Consider the following 23,825-nt stretch of genomic DNA (forward strand, 5'->3'; position numbering starts at 1 on the left):
GAGGCGTCAGGCCTGGGCAGGGGACCCTCATTTCCCCCCATCACTGGTTCTGCCCCCAGCCCAGGCCTGATGCCTCGGCCAGAGGCGTAGACCCCCATCACCCTCCGATCGCCTGATCGGCCCCTTGCCCAGGCCTGACGCCTCCGCCAGAGGTGTCAGGCTTGGACAGGGGACCCCCCATCTCCCCCTGATCACTGGCTCTGGCCCCCGCCCAGGCCTGAGGCCTCTGGCCCAGGAATTATGCCTGGGCAGGGGACCCCCATCTCCCTCTGATGGCTTGCTCCACCCCCCCGCCCAAGCCTGACGCCTCTGACCCAGGCTTCAGGCCTGGGCAAGGGGACCATCATATCCCCCCAATCCCCAGCTCTGCCCCCCACCCAGGCCTGATGCCTCGGCCAGAGGAGTTGACCCTCATCACCCTCCGATCACCAATCACCGGATCGGCCCCTTGACCAGGCCTGAGGCCTCCGGCAGAGGTGTCAGGCCTGGGCAGGGGACCCCCAGCTCCCCGTGGTTGCAGGCTCCGCCCCTGCCCAGGCCTAACACCTCTGGCCTAGGTGTCCGGCCCGGGCAGCGGGGACCCGCAGCTGCAGCGGCCCCACGATCGTGGGCTTCGCTTTAGGCCCAGGCAAGGGACCCCTAGCTCCTGGGGCTACCAGCTTCGACCGTGTCCAGCTCCCATCACTGGCTCCACCCCTACTTCCTGCTGTCACTGGCCAGGGCGGCAAAGGCGGCCCCAGGGCCGCCTTTGCCCTGCCCCCCAGCTCTTAGCTCCCCCCTGGGTTTCCAATCACTGTCAGTGGCAGGGGGCTTCTTCCTGCTTTCCCTTTCGCCTTTCTGCATTGTGCCTACATATGCAAATTAACCGCCATCTTGTTGGCAGTTAACTGCCAATCTTAGTTGGCAGTTAATTTGCATATAGCCCTGATTAGCCAATGAAAAGGGTATCGTCGTACACCAATTACCATTTTTCTCTTTTATTAGATAGGATGCGGTCTCTTGTTCTCAGTTCCTGAACCCAGAACCATAAAGGTGAAAAGGTGTCTTGTTATTCATGTGATGTTAATTAAGGTGACTTTTGCAAAGCACCTAAGAATGGGGGCTGGTTGTCCCGAACCAACCATGAATACAAGTTGGAATTTTCAGTCCCACCCCTATCTTCTGGGGAGGTGAGAGGGACAACCAGTCGAATCAATCAACCCTGCCTACATAATGAGGCCTCCATAAAAACCCACAGGGAGGGGGTGTGGAGAGCTTCCAGAAGCCTTCCACCTGCCACCGCTCTGGGCCCTAGCTCTGTGAGGATAGAAGGCTCCTTTTTTGTGACCTCTCTGTGTATCTCTTCATCAGGATGTTGATTTTTATCCTTTAATATTCTTTATAACAAACTGGTAATTTAGTGAGTAAACAGGTTTTCCTGAGTTCTGTGAGTCCTTCTAGGAAACTAATCTAACTCAAGAAAGGGATCCTGGGTACCTCCAATTTGTAGCCAATTGATCAGACACACAAGTAACAACCTGGACTTGAAACTGGTGTCTGAAGTGTGCTGGGTGGGCAGGGACAGAAGGGGAGCAGTCTTGTAGGACTGGACCCTTAACCTGTAGAATCTGTTTCTACCTCCAGAATAGAATAGAATCTGATTCTATCCCCCACCCTATGTTGGAATTGGGTCTGGGAACTATTTTCAGAGAAAAATAGCCATAAAAATTAATGAAATAAGGTGCCAAACCGGTTTGGCTCAGTGGATAGAGCCTCAGCCTTTGGACTGAAAGGTCCTAGGTTCGATTCTGGTCAAGGGCATGTACCTTGGTTGCGGGCACATCCCCAGTGGGGGGTGTGCAGGAGGCAGCTGGTCGATGTTTCTCTCTCATCGATGTTTCTAACTCTCTATCCCTCTTCCTTCCTCTCTGTAAAAAAAGAAAAAAAAATCATTAAAATATATTTTAAAAAATTAATGAAATAAGTGACTGGGCAAGGGCCTCAGTAACATTCATATGCTGAATGGCTAAGGTGTATGACATCATGGATTATGACATTAACTGTTATGTTTCTTTGTTTCACTGCAATATTAAATTCTATACAGAATTTATAGGCCAGTGTTCAGCTTAGCTTTTGGCCAATGGGCATTTAAATACTTCAGGAAGGTAGGAGCCAGAAAATAGCTAAAAAGGTAGTTATACTTTTAGAAATACCTTTACTTAAAATTTATCCACAATGGTACATTTCTTTTACAACAGCTCAAATATTTAGGTAGGAAAAGGAAATCTCCAGGGAAAACAGGTGATTTAAAATCTTTGTTATTAAGAAACAAACACAGTGCCTTCTCCCCCTACCCCCAAATCTATCAGAGGGGCATGCTAGGATTAAAATTCTAAAACAATGACTCATTAAACAAACACAGAATAATAGCACTATTAAAGCATTTAAGAGTCTGGTAAGTCACAAACCATATTACATGTTGGAAAGCCAATCTCCAAGACCATCATTTCCTGACAGTGTGAAGAGCGTAACTTGGATAAGCATCAATAAGCAGTCCATGTCACTTGCTTTAATTTGTTTGGGCCGACTAATTGCTCCAAGACTTCTCGTGAATGATCTATAAAAGGAAACATTGACAATACATTAATTCATAGTAATCAGAGATATTTCATGTGTCTTTAGGAAACTGTCCTATTGGGGAAAGAATTAGAGATTGTGGATCAGGTGACTTAGGTTTTGACTTCCAGTTCCATTTTTTGGAATCCTCACCCAAGGATATGTTTTTATTGATTTTTAGAGAGAGAGGAAGGGATAGAGATATAAACATTGATGTGAGAGAGAAACATCAATTGGTTGCCACCCGTATGCACCCTGACTGGTGATTGAACCCGCAACCTATGTATGTGCCCTGATGGGGACTGGAACCCGCAACCTTTTTGGTGTACTGGATGATACTCCAACCAACTGAGCCACCCAGCCAGGGCTCTGTTCCCTTAAAACAAGGGAGTTGTTTACATGACTTGTAAGGAAACTTTTACGATCTCTCTAAAAATCTATGACTAACATGGATGGAGACCACTTTTAAAAATATATATATACTAGAGGCCCGGTGCACAAAAATTTGTGCACTCGGGGGGAAGGGGGGGTCCCTCAGCCCGGCCTGTGCCCTCTTGCAGTCTGGGACCCCTCAGGAGATAACGACCTGCTGGCTTAGGCCTGCTCCTGGGTGGCAGAGGGCAGGCCCAATCCCTAGGTGCAGCCCCTGGTCGGGCTCAGAGCAGGGCCAATTGGGGAGTTGGGGCACCTTCCCCTGTCATGCACAGAGCAGGGCAGATTGGGAGGTTGCGATGCCACCCTCAGTCTCGCTCGGGGTAGGGCCGATTGGGGGGTTGGGGCACTGCCCCGTCACACTCAAGGCAGGGTCGATGGGGAGGTTGCGGCGCCACCCCGTCACTCACAGAGTAGGGCCGATAGGGGAGTTGGGGCGCCGCCCTCTGTCACCCACAGAGCAGAGCCGATCAGGGGGTTGGGGCACCGCCACTGTCACACTCAGGGCATGGCCGATGGGGAGGTTATGGCTCTACCCCGTCACACACAGAGCAGGGCCCGTGGGTGGGTGGGTGGGGTTTGGGCGCCACACCCTGTCACACACAGAGCCGCAGGGCGATCAGGGGGTTGGGGAGCTCCCCCCTATCAGGCACAGAGCAGGGCGGATCGGGGGTTGGAGCGCCTTCCCCTGTCACGAACAGAGCAGGGTGGATAGGGAGGTTGTGGCCCCGCCCCCGTCACACACAGAGCCGCAGGGCGATCAGGGGGTTTGGGTGCTGCCCCCTGTCATGCTGATCCCGGTGCCAGGAGGCCTCGCGGCTCTGCTGATCCCGGTGCTGGGAGGCATATTACCCTTTTACTATATAGGATAGAGGCCTGGTGCATGGGTGGGGCTGGCTGGTTTGCCCTGAAGGGTGTCCTGGATCAGGGTGGGGGTCCCCACTGGTGCCTGGCCAGCCTGGGTGAGAGGATGATGGCTGTTTGCAGTTGGTCACACACCCTTCAGGGTGAGGGTCCCCACTGGGGTGCCTGGCCCGTCTGGGTGAGGGGCTGATGGCTGTTTGCAGCTGGTCACACACCCTTCAGGGTGAGGGTCCCCACTGGGGTGCCTGGCCAGTCTGGGTGAGGGGCTGAGGGCTGTTTTCAGGCCAACTGAAGCTCCCAACTGCTCCTTTTTTTCTTTTCTTTTTTTATTCTGGGCCAGCTTTAGCTCTGAGGCTCCAGCTCTTAGGCCTCCGCTCCTGAAAGCAGGTATATGGTTTGTTTCGGTTCTATAATCGAAACAATGTATAACTCCAGCTCTGAGATCCCGGGCTTGCTGAAAGCAGGTTTCTGGGGTTTTGTTTAGCTTCTCTATTTGTTACAATGTTTCTTAAACTGCAAGCTCAGAGGCTGGCAAGGCAGGCGGGGAACGTTGGAGTCCTCCATCACTGAAGCAAGCAAGCCTCATGTTAGTTTCAAGCTGCCTGGCTGCCAGCCGCCATCTTGGCTGGCAGTTAATTTGCATATCTCGCTGATTAGTCAATGGGAAGGGTAGCAGTCATACACCAATTACCATGTTTCTCTTTTATTAGGTAGGATATTTTAAATTGAATTCAGAGAGGAAGGGAGAGGGGGAGAGAGAGAGAAGCATCAATGATGAGAGAGAATCATTGATTGGCTGCCTCAGACACCACCCTACGGGGGATCGAGTCCGCAGCCCGGGATTCAACTGTGACCTCCTTGTTCATAGGTTGATGTTCAACCACTGAACCAAACTGACTGGGCTGGAGACCACTTTTTGAAAGAGATTCATGGCAGGGGCTTTTGAAGCGCCAAGAGAAAGAAACAAGGGAAATATAAATTAATAAACTAACTTTTTCAAATTATCAAGGAAAATGTAATTTAGACATGTTTGTAGAATACACAGTGAAAAAAGTGAGGCTGGGCACATTTTTACAAACAATGATTAGAGTTCTAATGCTTCATAAAGAAGCATTCTGTTGTGTTGGATTAATAATGAATGAATTAATAAGGATGAGGTAACAAAAACTGAAGCAAACTACTTAGGTCTTAAAATACTTTTGTTTTGGCTCTTTGTCATAAATCTTGACAATGTTATCATCTAGAAATCGATGGAACTTGCTTGTAAAGTAACCATTGAAACAAATCCTCAGATATCACTAAAATTCCAGTCAATTTAAAGCAGCAGGTTTCCTGTTGGGTTTCCTGCCTTTCAATGTAAACATAAGGACGCTGGTGCTGTCTAATTGCTTTATTGCCCTTCTAAAATCTAAACCTCAGTGCCTATGAATACTGTGAAATATGTTTAAATAGTTAAGAGAAACTGAAATGCATGTACACTGTAGGAGATTAACAAAAGTATATGAGTTGTACTTGGTGATAATCATTGCAGATATAATTAAATTAAAACTTAGTAAGTTTAAAAATTACTTTCCTGATTTACAATATTTAAAAATAGCAGCTTAGTTTTTTGTCTCTTCAGCAGAAATAAAATCAGAGTGCTTCTAACAATTTCAAGACCTAATTTATAACATGGAGTTCTCTTATAGTCTGACAGTAAGGTTAGGAAATTTTATAAATATTTACAAATATAATAGAGAAGATAAGCCTGTTAATTCAGGTAATCTGATGGCTAACTACAGTGGGCACTGCCAATATGGGGGTCAAGTTGCTGTGAGGATAACAATATTAGAATTGTACAAACATATGTATATATATATTCTTTTTATAGAATATAAATTGTATTGTCTTAGTCATATGTGAGCAATCACATGAATATAGATATAAGAGGAAACATGATAAAAATATTATCAGAGAAAATAAAGTACTTGGGAATCAATCTAAAAAGGGGGCACAGACATGTTATATAACGTCATGAAAGAAGAAAAAAGATTTTTTAGGGGAAAAAAGTATTTATCTTCTTTAGAGAAAAAAAGTAAAAATTAAATATAAGGTGAATATGTTAGCCTGAATGTACTAGACGATACTCCAACCAACTGAGCCACCCAGCCAAGGCTCTGTTCCCTTATCTGTTTTTATTCAATGTGGTAGCAAAAATATACATGTAGCAGTGGTGATGGGAAAGGAGGAAGAGGACAGATGATCTGAGTGGTTGAAAAACTTCAGCTTTTTCTCTTTAAGAAACTTTATCAATAAAAATAATTGTGGCCTTAGCCAGTTTGGCTCAGTGGATAGAACGTTGGCCTGTGGACCAAAGGGTCCCTGGTTCGATTCCGGTAAAGGACACGTACCTTGGTTGCAGACTCCTCCGCAGTCTGGGCTTGGGCCCTGGCCCAGGCACATGCCGGAGGCAACCAATCGATGTGTTTCTCTCACATCAATGATTCTTTGTCTTTCCCTCTCTCTTTCACTCTCTCTGAAAATCAATGAAAAAATATCCTCAGGTAAGGATTAAAAAAAAATCATTGTGTATAAACTCTTGCATTTTTATCAGATTCCCTAATTGTATGACTGACAGTTATTCATAAGGGAAAGTTGAGGTCCATAAAAGATAAATTATTCAGTGTTTGGAGAGATGGCAGGATATGGAAGAGGGGCTTATTTCACTACATCTTGAGATTTTAGATTTATTCTTGGCACTATTATTAAAAACAATGGGCAAATAACACTTCAGTATTTCATTTTTCTATTCTATGAAATCAGCAATCAGAAAAATAATATACATAGTATTCTGTGCTAAGAGAATTTTGAGAAATGCTTGGATTAAAAAAATGTTTCGTAGCTATAATATTTTCCAGAACCTTTGATAAATTAATATTTGTTATAGTGGTGTGTTGCATTTTGCAAACTTTTTTTGACATATAAACATTTTTTGTTTTATGCTATACCTCTGGTGCCTTCTAGAACACCATACCATGTCATCTGTTGTTAGTGAATTCAAGGAATTTGAGGACAGATCAAGGAAAAAGATGTGACCACAAGGTGGCAGTAGGACACAACAAGCTTTATTTGAGCCACACTTTGATAGGTTTACATGCAAAGAAAGTCCCTCACAACATGAGACCTTTCAAAGGGGTGTGTGCATATATGCATGTGGGGGGACACTACTCAAAAGGGGAGTAGGAGAGTAGGGTAAGGGAATTCCCATAGGCCTGAGGAGAGGGTTTATGTGTCATGATGTCACTGAGCAGCAGATAAGGAGTCTTGGAGTTAGAGAGCCCCAAGATCAAGAGTGGCTTAGGGCCCTGGATGATGTGCTCAGTGGTTAGAGTACCAGCCCACCCATCGAAGGGTCCCAGGTTCGATTTCTGGTCAAGGGCATGACCCTGGTCGGGGAGTATGCAGGAGGCAAACAATCCTGTCTCTCTCACATCGATGTTTTTCCTTTCTCTCTCTCTCTCTCTCTCTCTCTCTCTCTCTCTCTCTCTCTCTCGCTCTCGCTCTCTCTCTCTCTCTCTCTCTCTCGCTCTCTCTCTCTCTCTCTCTCATTCTTCCTAAAAAATCAATGGAAGCCCTAGCCAGTTTGGCTCAGTAGGTAGAGCACTGGCCTGCAGACTGAAAGGTCCAAGGTTCGATTCCAGTCAAGGGCACATGCCCAGGTTGAGGTCTTTTTCAATCGGAAGGGAGTCACAAGCTCCCGACTGCTCTGAACTCCAGTTCCGGGTGAGTCTCTGGGGACCTAGACTCATACGGGGAGAAACTGGACTGTCTGGCATTGGGCGGAACTCGAGGGCGGCTTTCTCTCAGAGGTGCTTGCAGCGATTACCAGGACACTGAGACGCAGTGCCCCTTAGGGTAGGACTGAGGAGCAGCCATAGCTGCTTGCTCCACCCTGTTGGTCCCCTGACACCCCGCCCCACCCAAGCTGTGGCAGAGGCTTTTGCATATGAATGGCCTGGCCCTTTGCGATCTAAAATTACTTAACAAACTGAAGCTGGGTCAGAGAGACCCAGAACCTCCAAAAGAAGGCCCAAGGCCCCACAGCAGCTTGCATTGCTTCACAGCTGGGCCTCATCTGGGCACCTCCAAACCCCAAACAAAGAAGAGGAATCTGCAGATCTCTCCATAGCTCCTGTTGGGTAGCCTCAGGCAGAGGCTAAATTAGCACCTCCTTAGAGATCCAAGAGCCAGTGTACCCAGTGGTCAGAGTGGGACCATCCAGATTACAACTCCTCAGATCCATAAGGGACACACAGGGGGCAGACTCAGTGAGCACCAAAGCCCCCCTGAAGCAAGTCTTGCCCCATAAGGGTGTCTCCAGCACAGAAGTTCTCCCACTGTAGACACAGCTGATTCTCACAGACAACTGGCCTGGAGGTCAATTCCTCCCAGTGATACCTACAACAATCAAGGCTTAACTATAAAAAGAATGTGCACAAAGCCCACAAAGGGGTGCACCAAGAGTGTCTACTTCAGGTAATTGGGGAGGCTGAACCACTGGGCCCTATAGGACACCTAGCACAGAAAGCCACTCTATCAACACAGGGAAGCAGCTAAAATGTGGAGACAAAGAAACAGGTCACAAATGACAGAAATGGAGGAAAGCAAACTACTGGATATAGAGTTCAAAACCACAGTTATAAGGTTTTTCAAGAATTTTCTAGAAACCACCAATAAAGTTAGTGAGACCCTCAATAAATCTAGTGATACCCTCGAGGTTATGAAAAAGCACCAACTAGAAATTAAGCATACACTGACTGAAATAAAGAATATCATACAGAGATCCAACAGCAGACTAGAGGATCACAAGAATCAAGTCAAAGATTTGAAATACAAAGCAGCAAAAATCACCCAACCGGAAAAACAAAAAGAAAAAAGAATCCAAAAATATGAAGATAGTGTAAGGAGTCTCTGGGACAACTTCAAGCGTATCAACATCCGAATTATGGGAGTGCCAGAAGAAGAGAGAGCAAGATATTGAAAACCTATTTGAAGAAATAATGACAGAAAACTTCCCCCACCTGGTGAAAGAAATAGACTTACAAGTCCAGGAAGTGCAGAGAACCCCAAACAAAAGGAATCCAAAGAGGACCACATCAAGACACATCATAATTAAAATGCCAAGAGCAAAAGACAAAGAGAGAATCTTAAAAGCAGCAAGAGAAAGAAACCCAGTTACCTACAAGGGAGTACCCATACGACTGTCAGCTGATTTCTCAACAGAAACTATGCTGGCCAGAAGGGAGTGGCAAGAAATATTCAAAGTGATGAATACCAAGAACCTACAACCAAGATTACTTTACCCAGCAAAGCTATCAACCAGAATTGAAGGTCAGATAAAGAGCTTCACAGATAAGAAAAAGCTAAAGGAGTTCATCATCACCAAACCAGTATTATATGAAATGCTGAAAGGTATCCTTTAAGAAGAGGAAGAAGAAGAAAAAGGTAAAAATAAAAATTATGAACAACAAATACACATCTATCAACAAGTGAATCTAAAAATCAGGTGAATAAACAATCTGATGAACAGAATAAACTGGTGAATATAATAGAATCAGGGGCATAGAAAGGGAGTGGACTGAAAATTCTCGGGGGGAAAGGGGTGTGGGGGGTGCAGGAAGAGACTGGAAAAAAATCATACACCTATGGGGTGGGAACTGGGTGGAGGGGAGCTATGGGGGGAAAAAAGAGGAACAACTGTAATAATCTGAACAATAAAGATTTAATTAAAAAAAAAATAAGAAACCATAAAAATCCTAGCAGAAAACATAGGCAGTAAAAGCTCACACATCTCTTATAGCAATATTTTTGCCAATATGTCTCCTAGGGCAAAGAAAATAAAGGAAAGGTAAACAAATGAGATTACATCAAACTAAAAAGCTTTCGCACAGCAAAAGAAACCATCAACAAAATGAAAAGGGAACCCACTGTATGGGAGAATGTATTTGCCAATAATATATCTAATAAGGGGTTAATTTCCAAAATATATAAAGAACTTATACACTCAGCACCATGAAGACAAACAACCAAATTAAAAAATGGGCAAAGGACCTGAATAAACACCTCCGAAGAGGACTTACAGATGGCCAATAGACATATGAAAAAATGCTCAATGTCACAATCATCAGAGAGAAGCAAATTAAAGCCATAATGAGATATCACACCTGCCAGAATGGCTACTATCTATAACTCAACCAACAATAGTGCTGGTAAGGATGTGGATAAAAGGGAACCCTAGTGCAGCCACTGTGAAAAACAGTATGGAGTTTCCTCAAAAAATTAAAAATAGAACTGCCTTTTGACCTAGCGATCCCATTTCTGGGAATATATTTTAAGAATCCCAAAACACCAATTTGAAAGAATATATGTACCGTGATGTTCATAGCAGCATTATTTACAATAGCCAAGATCTGGAAACAACCCAGGTGCCCATCAGTAGATGAGTGAATAAAAAGCTGTGGTACATTTACACAATGGAGTACTATGCAGCTGTAAAAAAGAAGGATCTCTTACCCTTTGAGACAGTATGGAGGGACCTGGAGAGTATTTTGCTAAGTGAAATAAGTCAGTCAGAGAAAGACAAGTATCTCGTAATCTCACTCTTATGTAGAGTCTAATGAACAAAATAAACTGACGAACAAAATGGAAACAGGGGCATGGATACATGAAACAGACTGACAGCTGTCAGAGGGGGTGGGACTGGATGAAAGAAGGTGAAGCGATTAGCCAAAGAACATATATGTATACTGCATAGACACAGACAACAGTATGGTGATGGCCAGAGGGAAGGGTGGCATGGGTCTGGGGTAATACAAAAGAGGTTGAGGTGCTGTGTTTTCGGGAGCATGTGGTATCATGGCTCTTATACAGGCCAAATGGGTTGTGACTACTTTGTTCCTCTTCAGTGAAGTATCACATTACAAATGTGATACTTCAGAACTGAAGCCTGATGAGAGTATAGATAACAGGTCATTTAGCTTATTTGATAGATGTGGTATTATAAATTCTTTTATTGTCTAAAGCATTGTTTAGTATCATGGCCACTACCACCATTCTCATCCTCAGCATAGTTAACATTTATTAACACTTATCACCACCAACACCACGACTAACATTTACGGAGCCCTTATATTAGGCACCATGTAAAGTGTTGTCAGATAATCATCGTGACCAAGTTTTTGAGGTAGGTACTGTCATTATACCCATGTTACAGATGAGGACATGGAATAACGGAATGGGTAAAATAATTTACTCCAGGTCACACAGTTATTAAAAGATAAAAGCAGGATTTGAGCCCAAGCAGTCTATCATACTAACCTGTTATCAGGGGGCATCCGTGGAACAGTAATATATGTATCTGAGGACAGCGCGTAAGGACAGCTTCTACAGACTCATCAGTCAGATTCACACAATGTCCCATATGAATCTCCTATTTAAAAATGAAGGGTAATCAAAAGAAAAAAATAGGTTTATAATAACAGTATGAAAAAACTTGGGATATACTCTGATACAAAAAGAACCAAATGTCCACTTGTAAGAAAAAATCTTACAGAAAGAACTAATGTAAGTCTGCAGGAATTTGTAAGGTATAGCAGCTTTATAAGTTAAATGCCCAACCATTTTATAAAGCTATTTGGCAATATCTATCAAAGCTAAAGATGAGTATACCCTAGAACCCAGCAATTCCAGCTGCTGATCTCCATTTTATAGAGAGAAACCCTTGTACATGTGTACAAGGAAACAATTTATAAATATACCCATTGCAGTATTATTTATAACGGTAAAGAAGTGGTGACTGGGTAAATGGTGGTTCATTAATATAATAGAATAAGATAAAAATATCTACTTGTATTAATAGACATACATCTCAAACATAATATTAGCTCAGACTCTTTGGAAAACAGTATGGTAGTATCTTATAAAGTTAAACATGTATGTACTATATGACTCAATAGTTCCATTCCCAGGTGTTTACCCAAGAAAAAGAAAAACATATGTCTACATAAAGACTTATATGCAAATGTCTACAGCAGTATTTATAATAGTGCAAAATGAAACAACCCACATGTCCACCAAATGGTCAATGTAAAAACTAATTGTGTCATATCCAGACAGAATACCACTTGGCAAAAAAAGAAAGGGAATAAAATAGTAATGCATTCAACAACATGGGTGAATCTCAAAATCATTATGCTAAGTGAAAGAAGTAAAAGAAGAGAGTAAAAAACCCAAAAGACCATATACTTCATGATTACATTTATATAAAATTCTAGAAAAGGTAAAACTATAATGACACAGTAAATCAGTGGTTGCTTGGGGCTATGGCAGGGGGCTGACTACAAAGATACAGGAGAAAACTTTTTGGGGTGACACGAATGTTCTAATCTTTTTTTAAAATATTTTTTTTGCTTTCAGAGAGGAAGGGAGAGGGAGAGAGAGATAGAAACATCAATGATGAGAGAGGATCATTCATTAGCTGCCTCCTGCAAGCCCCCTCCTGCATATTGAGCCCGCAAGCTGAGCATGCCCTTGACCAGAATCAAACCTGGGACCCTTCAGTCCACAGGCTGACGCGCTATCCACTGAGCCAAACCAACTAGGGCAAAAATGTTATAATCTTAATTATGGTGGTGGTTACAGGGCTGTGTAACAATTACCAAAATTCATCACACTGTATACTTAAAATGGGTAAATTTTATTGTGTGTAAATTATACCTCAATAAAACTTGAAAACTTTATAAAGTAAATTTGAATAGAAAAGCAAACTGTTAAAAGAGCACATACATTAGGAAACTACCATGTAAAATTTTAAAACAATATTACAGAGAGAGAAAGATAAAGTACCCAACTACACAAGGAAAGATACATAGGAATCTTCAGAATACTGTTTACCTCTGAAGGAAGAAAGGGGAAAGAAATGAGGGAGGATATTTAGATGTTACATGTAATTTTTTTAAAGAACTGAAGGCACCCAGCCAGTGTGGCTCAGTGGTTGAGCACTGACCTATGAACCAGGAGGTCACGATTCAATTCCTGGACAGGGCATATGCCTTGGTTGCAGGCTCTATCCCCAGTAGGGAGCAAGCAAGAGGCAAACAATTGATGATTCTCTCTCATCATTGATGTTTCTATCTCTCACCCTCTCCTCTCTGAAATAAATAAAAATATATTTTAACATAAAAAATAAAAATTTAAAAACACTATAAACTGGGAAAGAAGAACCCCAAATCCTAGGACAAAAGGCTTCTAAATATATTTAGAAACAGATTATTGAATCCAAAGACTGAACACTAATCCAAGATCTTTTTAAATGGCTGTACAATGTGGTTACTGGGAAGGGGAAAGCTTTTCTTTGTTCCTCTGACATTATGTTTTCGGAGGCCTGAAAATTAAACTGACAAAACACAGATTAGCAAGAGAGAAAGAAAGACAGTTTATTCACATGCATGCTCATGCCTATGCCTCAAAAGAAAAAAAAAAGAGGCTAGAATTTAAAGTTTATATACCATCTTAATAAGGGAAGGGCAGGGTTGGGGGGAGAAAGAAAGGACCCTTCGAGAAAAACAACAGGCATGATAGTCTTGTGACCATTTTTGTTTATGCAATTTCTCATCTGACTTCTCCGTGATAGGAGGGGCCTCTGCAGTATGGGAAGTCTTCCTTGGAGGGGGTTTGATGGCAAGTGAATCCTTTTAGAAGCTCTGCTTTCAGGCAGATGGAATGAGGGTGGTAGTTCAAAGCTTTTCTTTTTTCTTTTTTTGCATTGGTCGGTTCTCAAAAATCTTCAGCTAAACACAACTTTATGCCATAGTGGTGGTCTTTATGGATCCCTTTGAAGATCCAGAAAAATATGATGGCAAGAGAATAAGTAGTCTGGGTGGAAATGTCAGTCAGACATGAAAATTCTAAAGACTAAGTTTATATTGATAAATTTTCAGTCTTCATCCAAAATAAGACTATCCTTAAATATGTTAGAAGCTAAAACTTCTGGAAAGTAAGAAGTTTCATCAGAAGTAAAATGGGTGTTTGCTTGTTTTTTTATTGACTTTTTTTTAGAGAGACAGGGAGGGAGAGGGAGGGAGATAGAAACATCAATGTGCGAGTATAATGTGCATTGGCGGCTGCCTCCGGCATGTCCCTTACTAGAGATTCAACCCACAACCTGGGCATGTTCCCTGACTGGGAATTGAACCAGCAACCTTTTGGTGTATGGGACAACCCTTAACCAACTGAACCACACTGGCCAAGGCAATAGGTTTTTATTTTAAAATACACTTTATCTCCTACTTTACCAATTTTCCTTTACTCTGGGAAGAAAGAGTTAGAGACCCCCAAAATTCATGGAAATACATAATTGAAAATGGTTGTCTGCTAGGTTTAAAAAATAATTTCTGAGGGTAACATAAAATTTTTATTAGCATCTTTATAGAGATTTTTACGTTACCTCTAATTTCTTGGCACAAGGTCCACTAACAAGAGCAACCACACCATTGTCAGATACCTAAGCAAAGGGAAAAAGCAACACAGCACATAAATGGGACGGACCTAAAATTTTCTAAAAATTGTTAATCATTTAGATATAACTTTATTGCCTCCCATTCAGCAAATATGTGTTTTAGCTACACATACCTCCCACCCTTACTTAAAATAACTGAGCAGAATGTGCCAAATTATACTGCAATTATTTAACCACCAAAGCATGAGTCAACAATTTCAATAAAAATAATTACGTTCTTCTAATGAGTCACTGAAAAGACATTGGAAAACCCCATACAACCTCTATATTTCAAGTCTATATTTCATTTACCTGAGTAGCTGAAAAATCAACAGACTGCAGAAAAAAGCAGTTTTCTCCTAATGCGTGTAAGGACACGTCAGTAATACCTAAGCAGCCACCTAAATCAATGACCTTTAGCAGCCGGCAATTGCGCGCAAGAGCAAGGACTCCTTCATCAGTGAGACTGCAGCATCTTTTCAAAGAAGCTTCGTGCAGGTATGCACAAGATGAAGCCACAGCTTTTATTCCTGGGGGAAACACAATTATGTATCAATGAGCTATAAATGTATATAGATGAGAAATATGACTAATTTTCATTTAACTGAACACTAGTACTGATATATCTACTTATATGACAGCCCTTTCAAAATAGTTCATCTGTGAGGATATACTTATCTATCAGTGACGATGCCATTATTTAAGTCTTTGGACTGTTTCAGGAATTCTCTACACAGCCTGTAGTATATTCTTCAGAATATCTGCCATTAATGGTCAGCTTTTATTGTTTATGACTAGAGAGCAGATTTGCTTTTAGGAAATAGCCAAGTCATTCAGAACCATATTAAGTAATTAAATAATACATGATTCTCCTTTTTGTTAAAACAAAAGTTTTAAAGTAATAAAGTCAATTTTCTTGTGGCCTCTAAAGAAAAATCAAAGTTAAATTGCCCAAATGCCTTGAGTAATGTTTCCATGCTTATCCTTAGGAATCATACCTATCTATGTATTCCCTCTCCCCTCTTTGACTCTGCCCTTTTCTACCACCATGCTCCTCCTCTGTTAGCCTGGACCAATCTTACTAATAAACTGGTGCAAATGCACACTGGAGACTGGTACGTGATAATGTGCCACATAAATAAAAGAGTACTTCAGGATTCTGGGCCCTTCAGTCCACTGTGAAAAGATACCTTTATGGGCAAAATACACAAAATAGAAGATGGTAAATGTGTATGTAGGTTATCTTTATTGTTTTCATATCTTAAGAAAGAACTTTTCTTTTATTCATCATTGTACAGAATGAAAGTTATTTTTAATGAGTCATTATTTGTACAAACATTTAAAAACTTATGCTTCTTTGCAATATTGTGATAATCCTAACTTGCTAACTGAGATGATTGAAAACTATAGTCAACAACCCACAAAATTTTCCAAAAACTTAGCCAATAAGTCCCTCTTTCTTATAGGAAAGAAAAGGGTAAAAATCCTATTTTGAAAAAAAATGTATAAAAATCCACTAATTCATCTCTAAAGTCAATATCTTTAAAAACAAAAACAAAATCCACTAATTCATGTAATAATGACACTGAAAAATGCAATTGTCTGGCTATATTTAAAAACTATGCATTGTACACACTGATAGGAGAGTTGCCTGGTAAGTTTAATCTGATAATTTAGCTTTCTGTTGTAATATTGTATTCAAAAAGCCTTAACAAAGTATAAACTAGTCATTTCTTCTTCCACTATATCAGGCAAAATATTTAAAATATAGAGGTATACACCCATGTTTATTTTAAAATGTCTAAAATAGTGACTTGCCCAGTGTGTTTCTTATCTTTCAGCACTGCTTATAAATAAGAATTCTAATTTGGATTCTTTATCTTAGTTTGAATATTTTTGTTCATAACATAGTTCCTATTTCTTTGACATCTTCATACTTTCTTTTGACATATTTCCCTGTTTTGTTCCTAAATTATACCAGATGGTGAATAGTAATCTACCAATTCATTCAATGTTAATAAACATACCTTTTGTAGTTATAGAAACTCTGTTTTCTTTTGAGGAATTTAAATTTAATTTCTTCAGTTTTCTGCAGTTACCCAGGTGCAGCAGAGCAGTATCTGAAATATCACAGCTCTGTAGATCTAGAGTCTGGACTTCAGGATGTAAAATCTGGAACAAATACATGATTTTGAAAAACAAATTTTTCCGATAAATATAAATGTCTATTCCATATTCAGTGTTTTGGGGGTCATAACAGACAACTGGAGGGTTGAAAATACAGCAAGGAATATAGAACATATCTGTGTGGAGATAAATACATAAAGCAGGGGGAAAAACAAGCCTATTTCCCACTGGAGGCACACCTTCTAGTGCTTCTAATGTCTTCATAGGAACAAAAGTACTGCTGAGAATACAGGGTGGGTACAAAGTCCCACTACACCTGAGAAGCAGAATCCGCATGGTGGAGATGCTTCTTCTCTTCCAGTAGTTCCTGCCTGTTATTAGACATTCTAGCTCTGCGTCTCTCACATACCAAATGCCTACGGAGTACCAATACTGCTTATCTGGAACATTTACCTCCTTCATTCTTATTTTTGGGACCTAGTACAAACAAACCCAGTATTAATGAATATTCACGTGAGGGCAACAAATAGCAGATCCATTTCAAAGCATTCTGAACTCTCTCTCCGGAAATATTTTTCTTTTCTTTATTCCAAAATAGAAATGGCTTTACTTTTCTGAATATAAAAGTAATGCGTTACTATTGTGAAACATTCAGACAATTTAGAAAAATTATACAAATTATAAGAATAAGTATTTCTATTTATTGGACACTTACCAGGAAGGGTACTAAGTGTGCTGTATACATTGTCACTTAATATTCTGCCTCTTGTTCTCTCTCTCTCACACGCACATATACACACACCCTTAAGAGACTGGTCGTTGTCCTTTTATTAATGAGGGAATTGAGGTATCCAGAGCTTAAAGAGCAGCACAAACTACACAACCAAAAAAGGAGCACAGCTAGGTTTGGAAACCAGTTCTTCCTAATTCCAAAGGCTATGCTTCTAACCACTACAACTAGAGTTACCCATAGTACCAATACCCAAAGAAAAACTTAAGATTAGTTTTGATGTTTCTTGAGTAAAAAAAAAAGCCTTTGAGGAAAAATGAGATCAGATCATATATACTTATGAGCACTTTTTACAAAAATAATTGTGGTTGCGTACTATTCCATAACTCATTAAATGCATTTTATATGGCAAAACGCTAAGTTGAACATTTAGGCTGATTTTTCCTAAATAATGTTATGTTGTTTATATATGCTGTATATAACTGTTGACTTTTTAGGTTATGATGAGCATACTTGTATGCTTTCCTGATTATTATTTCCTTGAGATTAATACCAGAGGCATGTGAGGTGATGGAGATGCTAACTAGCCCTATTGTGGACCTCATTTTGCAATAAATAAGTGTATCAAATCAGCACGTGTTTCACACTTTAAGTTTACATGACATTATATATCAATTATATCTCAGATTAAAAACATACCAGAAATAAAATTGTTGTGTTAATGGTAAGCAAAATTTTAGGACTTTTGATAATGCTAAACTGTCCTCCTAAAAGGCTTTTATCATTTCCACTCTCATCAGCAGAAGATAAAAGTGACAGTTCCCCACACTACTGCCAACACTGGGTATTACTATTCTTTTAAGTTTCTGCCAAACTGAAAGACAAACTGTGACTTTTATTTCTAATGAGGTTAAATATCCTTTTATTTGTTATTGGTGATTTATATTTTTTTCCTTTGAGTATTTTATGATTCTTCTATTTTAGTATTTGTTTTGATTTTTCTTGTCGGTTTGTGGGGATTCTTTATATTAAGATTAAAAAATCATAGAATTTCATACATATTGCAAATATTTTTCCTAGTTATGTGACTTTGCTTTTTTTTTCTTTTTGTCATAAAGATCATATTTTGATGTAATCAAATACATCAATCTTTTTCTTCTTGGTTTCTAACTTTAGTGATTTGACCAAGAACTGCAAAGCAAAAAAGTTTTATTTGGTGTCCTTGGAATTGCAATTCTGGTACTACAAATTTGGGTAGAAACCCAACTGTGTTCTGAGGGGAAGAGAGTTAGTTTATGAAGACAGAAAGAGTGGCGCTGCCAAAGGGTGACACAGTTGTTTGTATAAGGCTGTGATTGCCCTAACCGGTTTGGCTCAGTGGATAGAGCATCGGCCTGTGGACTGAAGGGCCCCAGGTTCGATTCCGGTCAAGGTCATGTACCTTGGTTGCAGGCACATCCCCAGAAGAGGGTGTGCAGGAGGCAACTGATCGATGTTTCTAACTCTGTATCCCTCTCCCTTCTCTGTAAAAAATCAATAATATATATATATATATATATATATATATATATATATATATATATATATATATATTTTTTTTTTTTTTTTTTTCTTCCTTAAAGAAAAGGCTGTGATTGGTGCTGGTAAGCAGACTTACACTGTGCCATCTACACATGATTGTTGCCTTGTCTATTGCTAGGTGAAAAATTTTTTCTTAATGGAGAGTTCAGTGGTGCAGAACCAGTTCCATTTGTGGTTTAGCTTAGTTCAAAAGTTCCTTTGCACATGGGGGGCGGGGGGCGGGGTGTGTTAGCTCAGCTTTCTGGAGGCCTTTAGATGGCTCTCTTGACAATATCAACTCCATTTTGCTGTTTTTCTTTCACAGTTCCTCCTTTTAGTTCGAGATTTTTCCTTATAAAGCATCAATGATCAATCATTAGGAAGCATCCCTGGTCCATCATTGAAAAAGCAATATGGATCCCATCCACCAGGAAGGCTCATTCCTGGTCTGTCATGTCCCATGTAGTATACAAAGTAGTTTCCTGAGTTTACAATAGGAGAGTTTATGGCCACATGTGAGCAACAAGGAGGCTTACTGGAAACTGAACTAAGTCACATATTCTTCAGATTAAAAGTTCTTTGTAAAAGTGGTCTTAGTCAGGATTTATTTGTTGTAACATCTCTGGGCATTGGGCTACTATTATTCTGGTAGTGGCTGTTAGTCATTGTTCAAGGAACCTAATAAAACACCTAATTAAGGTAGTGAACAGTATAATCACAAAAACCAATATGGTCAAGGCCTGGAATATAGAACAAATCCAGGCTCCTCTTCCTGCAGGCCAGCTAGATAAGTCCGTCCAATCCCAGTTTATAGGGTAATGTTCAGCCTATTTGAGGATTTTACATATTTTTTCAGAACCTCAAGCTGTTGTATCACTTCACCTGATTTGTTGACATAGAAACAACATTCTTCTCCCAATAGCCCACAAGTACCACCTTGTGGGGCGGCTAAGACATCTAGGGGCCTGGTTTTGTAGTATTACCTCTGCCAGACTGTCAATCATTTCTTGTTGTTTTTCAAGGGCAATTACAGTAGTGTTCTACGTTGTGCTACAAAAATATAAAAATTTGATAGGCTTCTAACTCAGTTACTCCAACCTAAGGAAAGAAAGCTTTAGCACAGGAATGCCCAAAGCCTCACTTATCTATTATAGGGTTTCAGGGGGAGAGAGGACACCAAATCCCAGTTCCATTTGGTTTGTTTTGGTCAAAGTTTACAGACAAAAGAGCCTAGATTGGGGATAATGGCAGAAAAATGAAGACAGCATCTTCCTGGTGACAGCATCAGGTACTAACATAACAATATCATATCCACTTCACCATTGGGTTGGCAAGGTGACATATATTGGGTCCCACATAAGAAACATCCAGTGCCCTCAAGCAAGAGCATATAATTAGGCCCTTCAACCCAGACTCTGAGGGGAGAATTAAGTTCTATTTCTGAGACAGGGACTGCATATCCTTTGTATGTTAGATAATCATAATAGTCATTAATGCAGAAGACATTAAAGTCATCATACATAAAATTAAAAGAGCAACTGAAGTTTCTACATATTTGTGTCAGAATTGAAAGATTATCCTGGATTTGGTTGTTCCTAGTTATTTTCCACCAAATACCAGATTTTTTTTTTATCTTGTCCCCAAGAGTGAGAAGATATATGATTTTCAGGATTGAGTGGTGTTATTGCCTGAATTTCCCCATATTAGAGAGACATTGTAAGAAGTAACACTGTAGTCACTTAAGTCTCATCAAGGTGTGAACTCATGGTCATCTGAATCATACAAAAGGCAAGTTATACATTTTAAAAGGGACAAACCCAGTATTTTGCCTGAACCATTTATATTTTCAAAATAGTTAGATAAGTTATTAAGTCCAGATTGTATTTATGGGTATTCCCTTGTAGGTAGGGAAGACCTTACAGATAGATTTGGCTACAGGAAGGTTAAATGATCCATATGTCCAGTTAGATTTTGTAAGCTTTCAGGGCCTGGTCCAGGGTCTTGGGAGAGCAGTTTATATCTGTTTCAATCCAGAATGAAAATTCTAGTTGTGCTTTTGGATTATTTAAGAATTTTCAGCTTAAGATCTCCAATAGGCTGAGAGGCCCACTCAGGTGTGGATGTCCTTTTTAAATGAGAAACATGAATCCATGAGTCAATACCCTTAAGTTCAGCATTACTAACCTCATATGCTCCTTTCCACTGGGTGTGAGGGCATATTTTTGGAGATGGCATTTCCAATAGACATAATCTCTGAGTTGGAGATAATGATGTTGTAGATCTCCTGGGAGCACACTACAGAAATTTTGCTCTATGAGTTGTTATTCTTAAAAGCCCCTATAAGTTCCTCCAGTAGAGCAGGTCTCCTTTTGGCAATGCTGGTGCATAAATTCATTGATCTAATTTTGTGGGTTACCAATAATAATTTCAAAAGGAGACAGCCTATGTTTGCCGAAGGGAGTAGATCTAGGTTGAGCAATATCAAGGGAAGAGCCTTATGTCTAGGAATATTAAAAGTCTCTATAAGTTTTGCCATTTTGAGGTTTTTAAATTTTATTTTATTGATTTTTTAGAGAGAAATATCAATTTATTGTCCCACTTATTCATTGGTTGATACTTTTTAAAAAAACAGTGATTCTTTTGTGTTTTTTTAAAATATATTTTTATTGATTTCAGAGAGGCCGGGAGAGAGAGATAGAAATATCAATGATGAGAATCATTGATCGGCTGCCTCCTACACGCCCCTCACTGGGGATTGAGCCCACAACCTAGGCATGTGCCCTTGACTGAAATCAAACCTGGGACCCTTTAGTCTGGAGGCAGACACTGTATCCACTGAGCCAAACCAGCTAGGGCTATTGGTTGATTCTTGTATATGTCCTGACTGGAGATCAAACCCACAACCTTGGCATATTGGGACAATGCCCTAATCAACTGAGTGACCCGGCCAGGGTGCCATTTTGAGTTTCTATTATTCTGTTAGTCCATTTTGAAACTGACCAATGCAACTGATGTCGGTGGCATTTTTTGATCAAAGTTCATTTGGAATGGAATCTACAAGAGGGTTTGGGTCAATTAAGGTGACTGAAAAACTGGCATAGTTATGGATGAGTCCATAGACAAGTCCTCTTGAAAGTCATTAGTTAGAAGCTTAAGATGTAAGAATATCTCCCCCTTTTGAAAGAAGGAAATATGGGCTTTATGAGCTTCAAGAAAATCTTGTCCTAGGAGATGAATAGGGACAGAATAAACTAAAAGAAACCGATGAGTTTGAAAAGATCCAAGTTGAAAAGGAATTGGAAGGAATTGGGAGACAGTCATAGATCGACTGGAAACTTCCACCATTTGTATGGTTTTGGTACTCCAAGAAAGAGAAAGGGAGACTGGTAGGGTTAAAAACTGATAAGGTGGCTCCCATATCCATCAGGGCCCTAGTTTCTTCATTCCCAATAGATCATTTTTCCTAAGGAATCAGTTAAGAGCATGGGGAAACCCCTTTTTTGATCATTAGAGCAGCACTACTGCAAAGAAAACTTTGATTGAATCCCTGAGGGGGATTCACAAATTCTATAGATCATAGGCCTTTTGAACACTAAACAACCTTTTTTCCAATAATTAGGCTTTTTGCAATAATTAAAAACCCCTTTTGCCTGGCCGGCATGGCTCAGTGGTTGAACATCAACCTATGAACCAGGAGGTCACAGGTTTGACTGCTGGTCAGGGCACATGCCCGGGTTGCGGGCTCGATCTCATGCAGGGTGTGCAGGAGGCAGCAGATTAATGATTCTCTCTCATCATTGATGTTTCTCTCTCTCTCTCCCTCTCCAAAATAAAAATTAAAAAACAAACAAAAGATGAATTAAAAAGCACTGAGGTATCTTCATTGGCTTCATCTATACTGGAGTATTGCATAAATCTTTTTCAAATCTGTCCTATCTAATAAAGAGGTAGTATGCAAATTGACCATCACTCCAACACACAAGATGGCCAGCAGGGGAGGGCAGTTGGGGGGAACCAGGCTGGCAGAGGAGGGCAGTTAGGGGTGACCAGGCCAGCAGGAGAGGGCAGTTAAGGGCAATCGGGCTGGCAGGGGAGCAGTTAGGCGTCAATCAGGCTGGCAGGGGAGTGGTTAAGGGGTGATCAGGCTGGCAGGCAGAAGCAGGTAGGGGCAATCAGGCAGGCAGGCAGGAAAGCGGTTGGGAGCCAGTAGTCCTGGACTGTGAGAGGGATGTTCGACTGCCCGTTTAGGCCTGATCCCACCAGGGTCCCAGACTGGAGAGGGTGCAAGCTGGGCTGAGACACATAGCCTTCCCCGTTCACAAATTTCATGCACCAGGCCTCTAGTCACAGTAATAAAAAACAATTTCATTGTGTTTTTTTAACACACTTAGAATTTTTCTTTCCATCAGCAACTTGAGGAAAAGCATCAGTATCTTTTCATGAAGTTGTTTAGCCAGCTTTGAGACTTGACGCATGGCCTCTTATCCTAGATGGGAGAAGTCGTTCATAGGGTATTTTCATTCACCTTGTTTATCCATTCTCTAGCATGTCCTTCTCCTACTAGCATGTGGATAAGCTGGCATATTTTCCAAAAAAAAGTACTCACTAGATAGGCACTTTACATCCCATAGGGAAGGGGGAAAAAAGTGTGTAAGAGAGGAGGCCCAAATAGAGCCTAAACCTCAACCAATGTAGGAGATTCTGATCCAGGAGGACTTGCCACAATGATCTGGGACCACTGGGAAGACAACAGAGTGCAGTGGACTCTTTTTGGTACCTTACTCAAATCCACGAAGGCACTGAAAGGAGAGGTAAGTCACTCTGAATCCCACTTTTTGACACCATGTAATGTCAAATAATTTTGACCAAGAACTGCAAAGCAAACAGAAGCTTTACTTGGAGTCTTTAGAAATTGCAATTCTGGACACACAGATTTGGGTAGAAACCCAATTGTGTTCCAAGGGGGAAAGAAAGAGGGTTTAT

At 40.8% G+C, this 23,825-nt stretch overlaps 1 protein-coding gene and 1 long non-coding RNA gene across 4 annotated transcripts in view; one reads left to right on the top strand and one right to left on the bottom strand.

The window, feature by feature from the left end:
• The first annotated feature begins 995 nt into the window (after nt 1–995).
• Nucleotides 996–2,300, top strand: LOC132227424 (uncharacterized). Its single transcript, XR_009451180.1, has 2 exons — nt 996–1,720; nt 1,965–2,300. It is a non-coding gene; the product is annotated as an uncharacterized LOC132227424 (long non-coding RNA).
• The window catches only part of AMN1 (antagonist of mitotic exit network 1 homolog), a 33,514-nt gene continuing 11,863 nt past the window's right edge, over nt 2,175–23,825 (bottom strand). For 2 of the 3 annotated variants that reach the window (XM_059682488.1, XM_059682489.1), the window contains exons 3-7: nt 16,453–16,597; nt 14,738–14,955; nt 14,375–14,431; nt 11,248–11,359; nt 2,175–2,596 (exon numbers count right to left, since the gene is read on the bottom strand). In XM_059682488.1, coding sequence (XP_059538471.1) covers nt 2,523–2,596; nt 11,248–11,359; nt 14,375–14,431; nt 14,738–14,955; nt 16,453–16,597 — 606 coding nt within the window. In that variant the 3' untranslated portion in view covers nt 2,175–2,522. Of the gene's footprint in view, nt 2,597–11,247; nt 11,360–14,374; nt 14,432–14,737; nt 14,956–16,452; nt 16,598–17,267; nt 17,428–23,825 lie in introns of all 3 variants that reach the window. The other variant, XM_059682490.1, reaches the window with a different exon arrangement.

This window comes from Myotis daubentonii, chromosome 2 (genome assembly GCF_963259705.1).
Source record: "Myotis daubentonii chromosome 2, mMyoDau2.1, whole genome shotgun sequence".
NCBI classification, from domain to species: Eukaryota; Metazoa; Chordata; class Mammalia; order Chiroptera; family Vespertilionidae; genus Myotis; species Myotis daubentonii.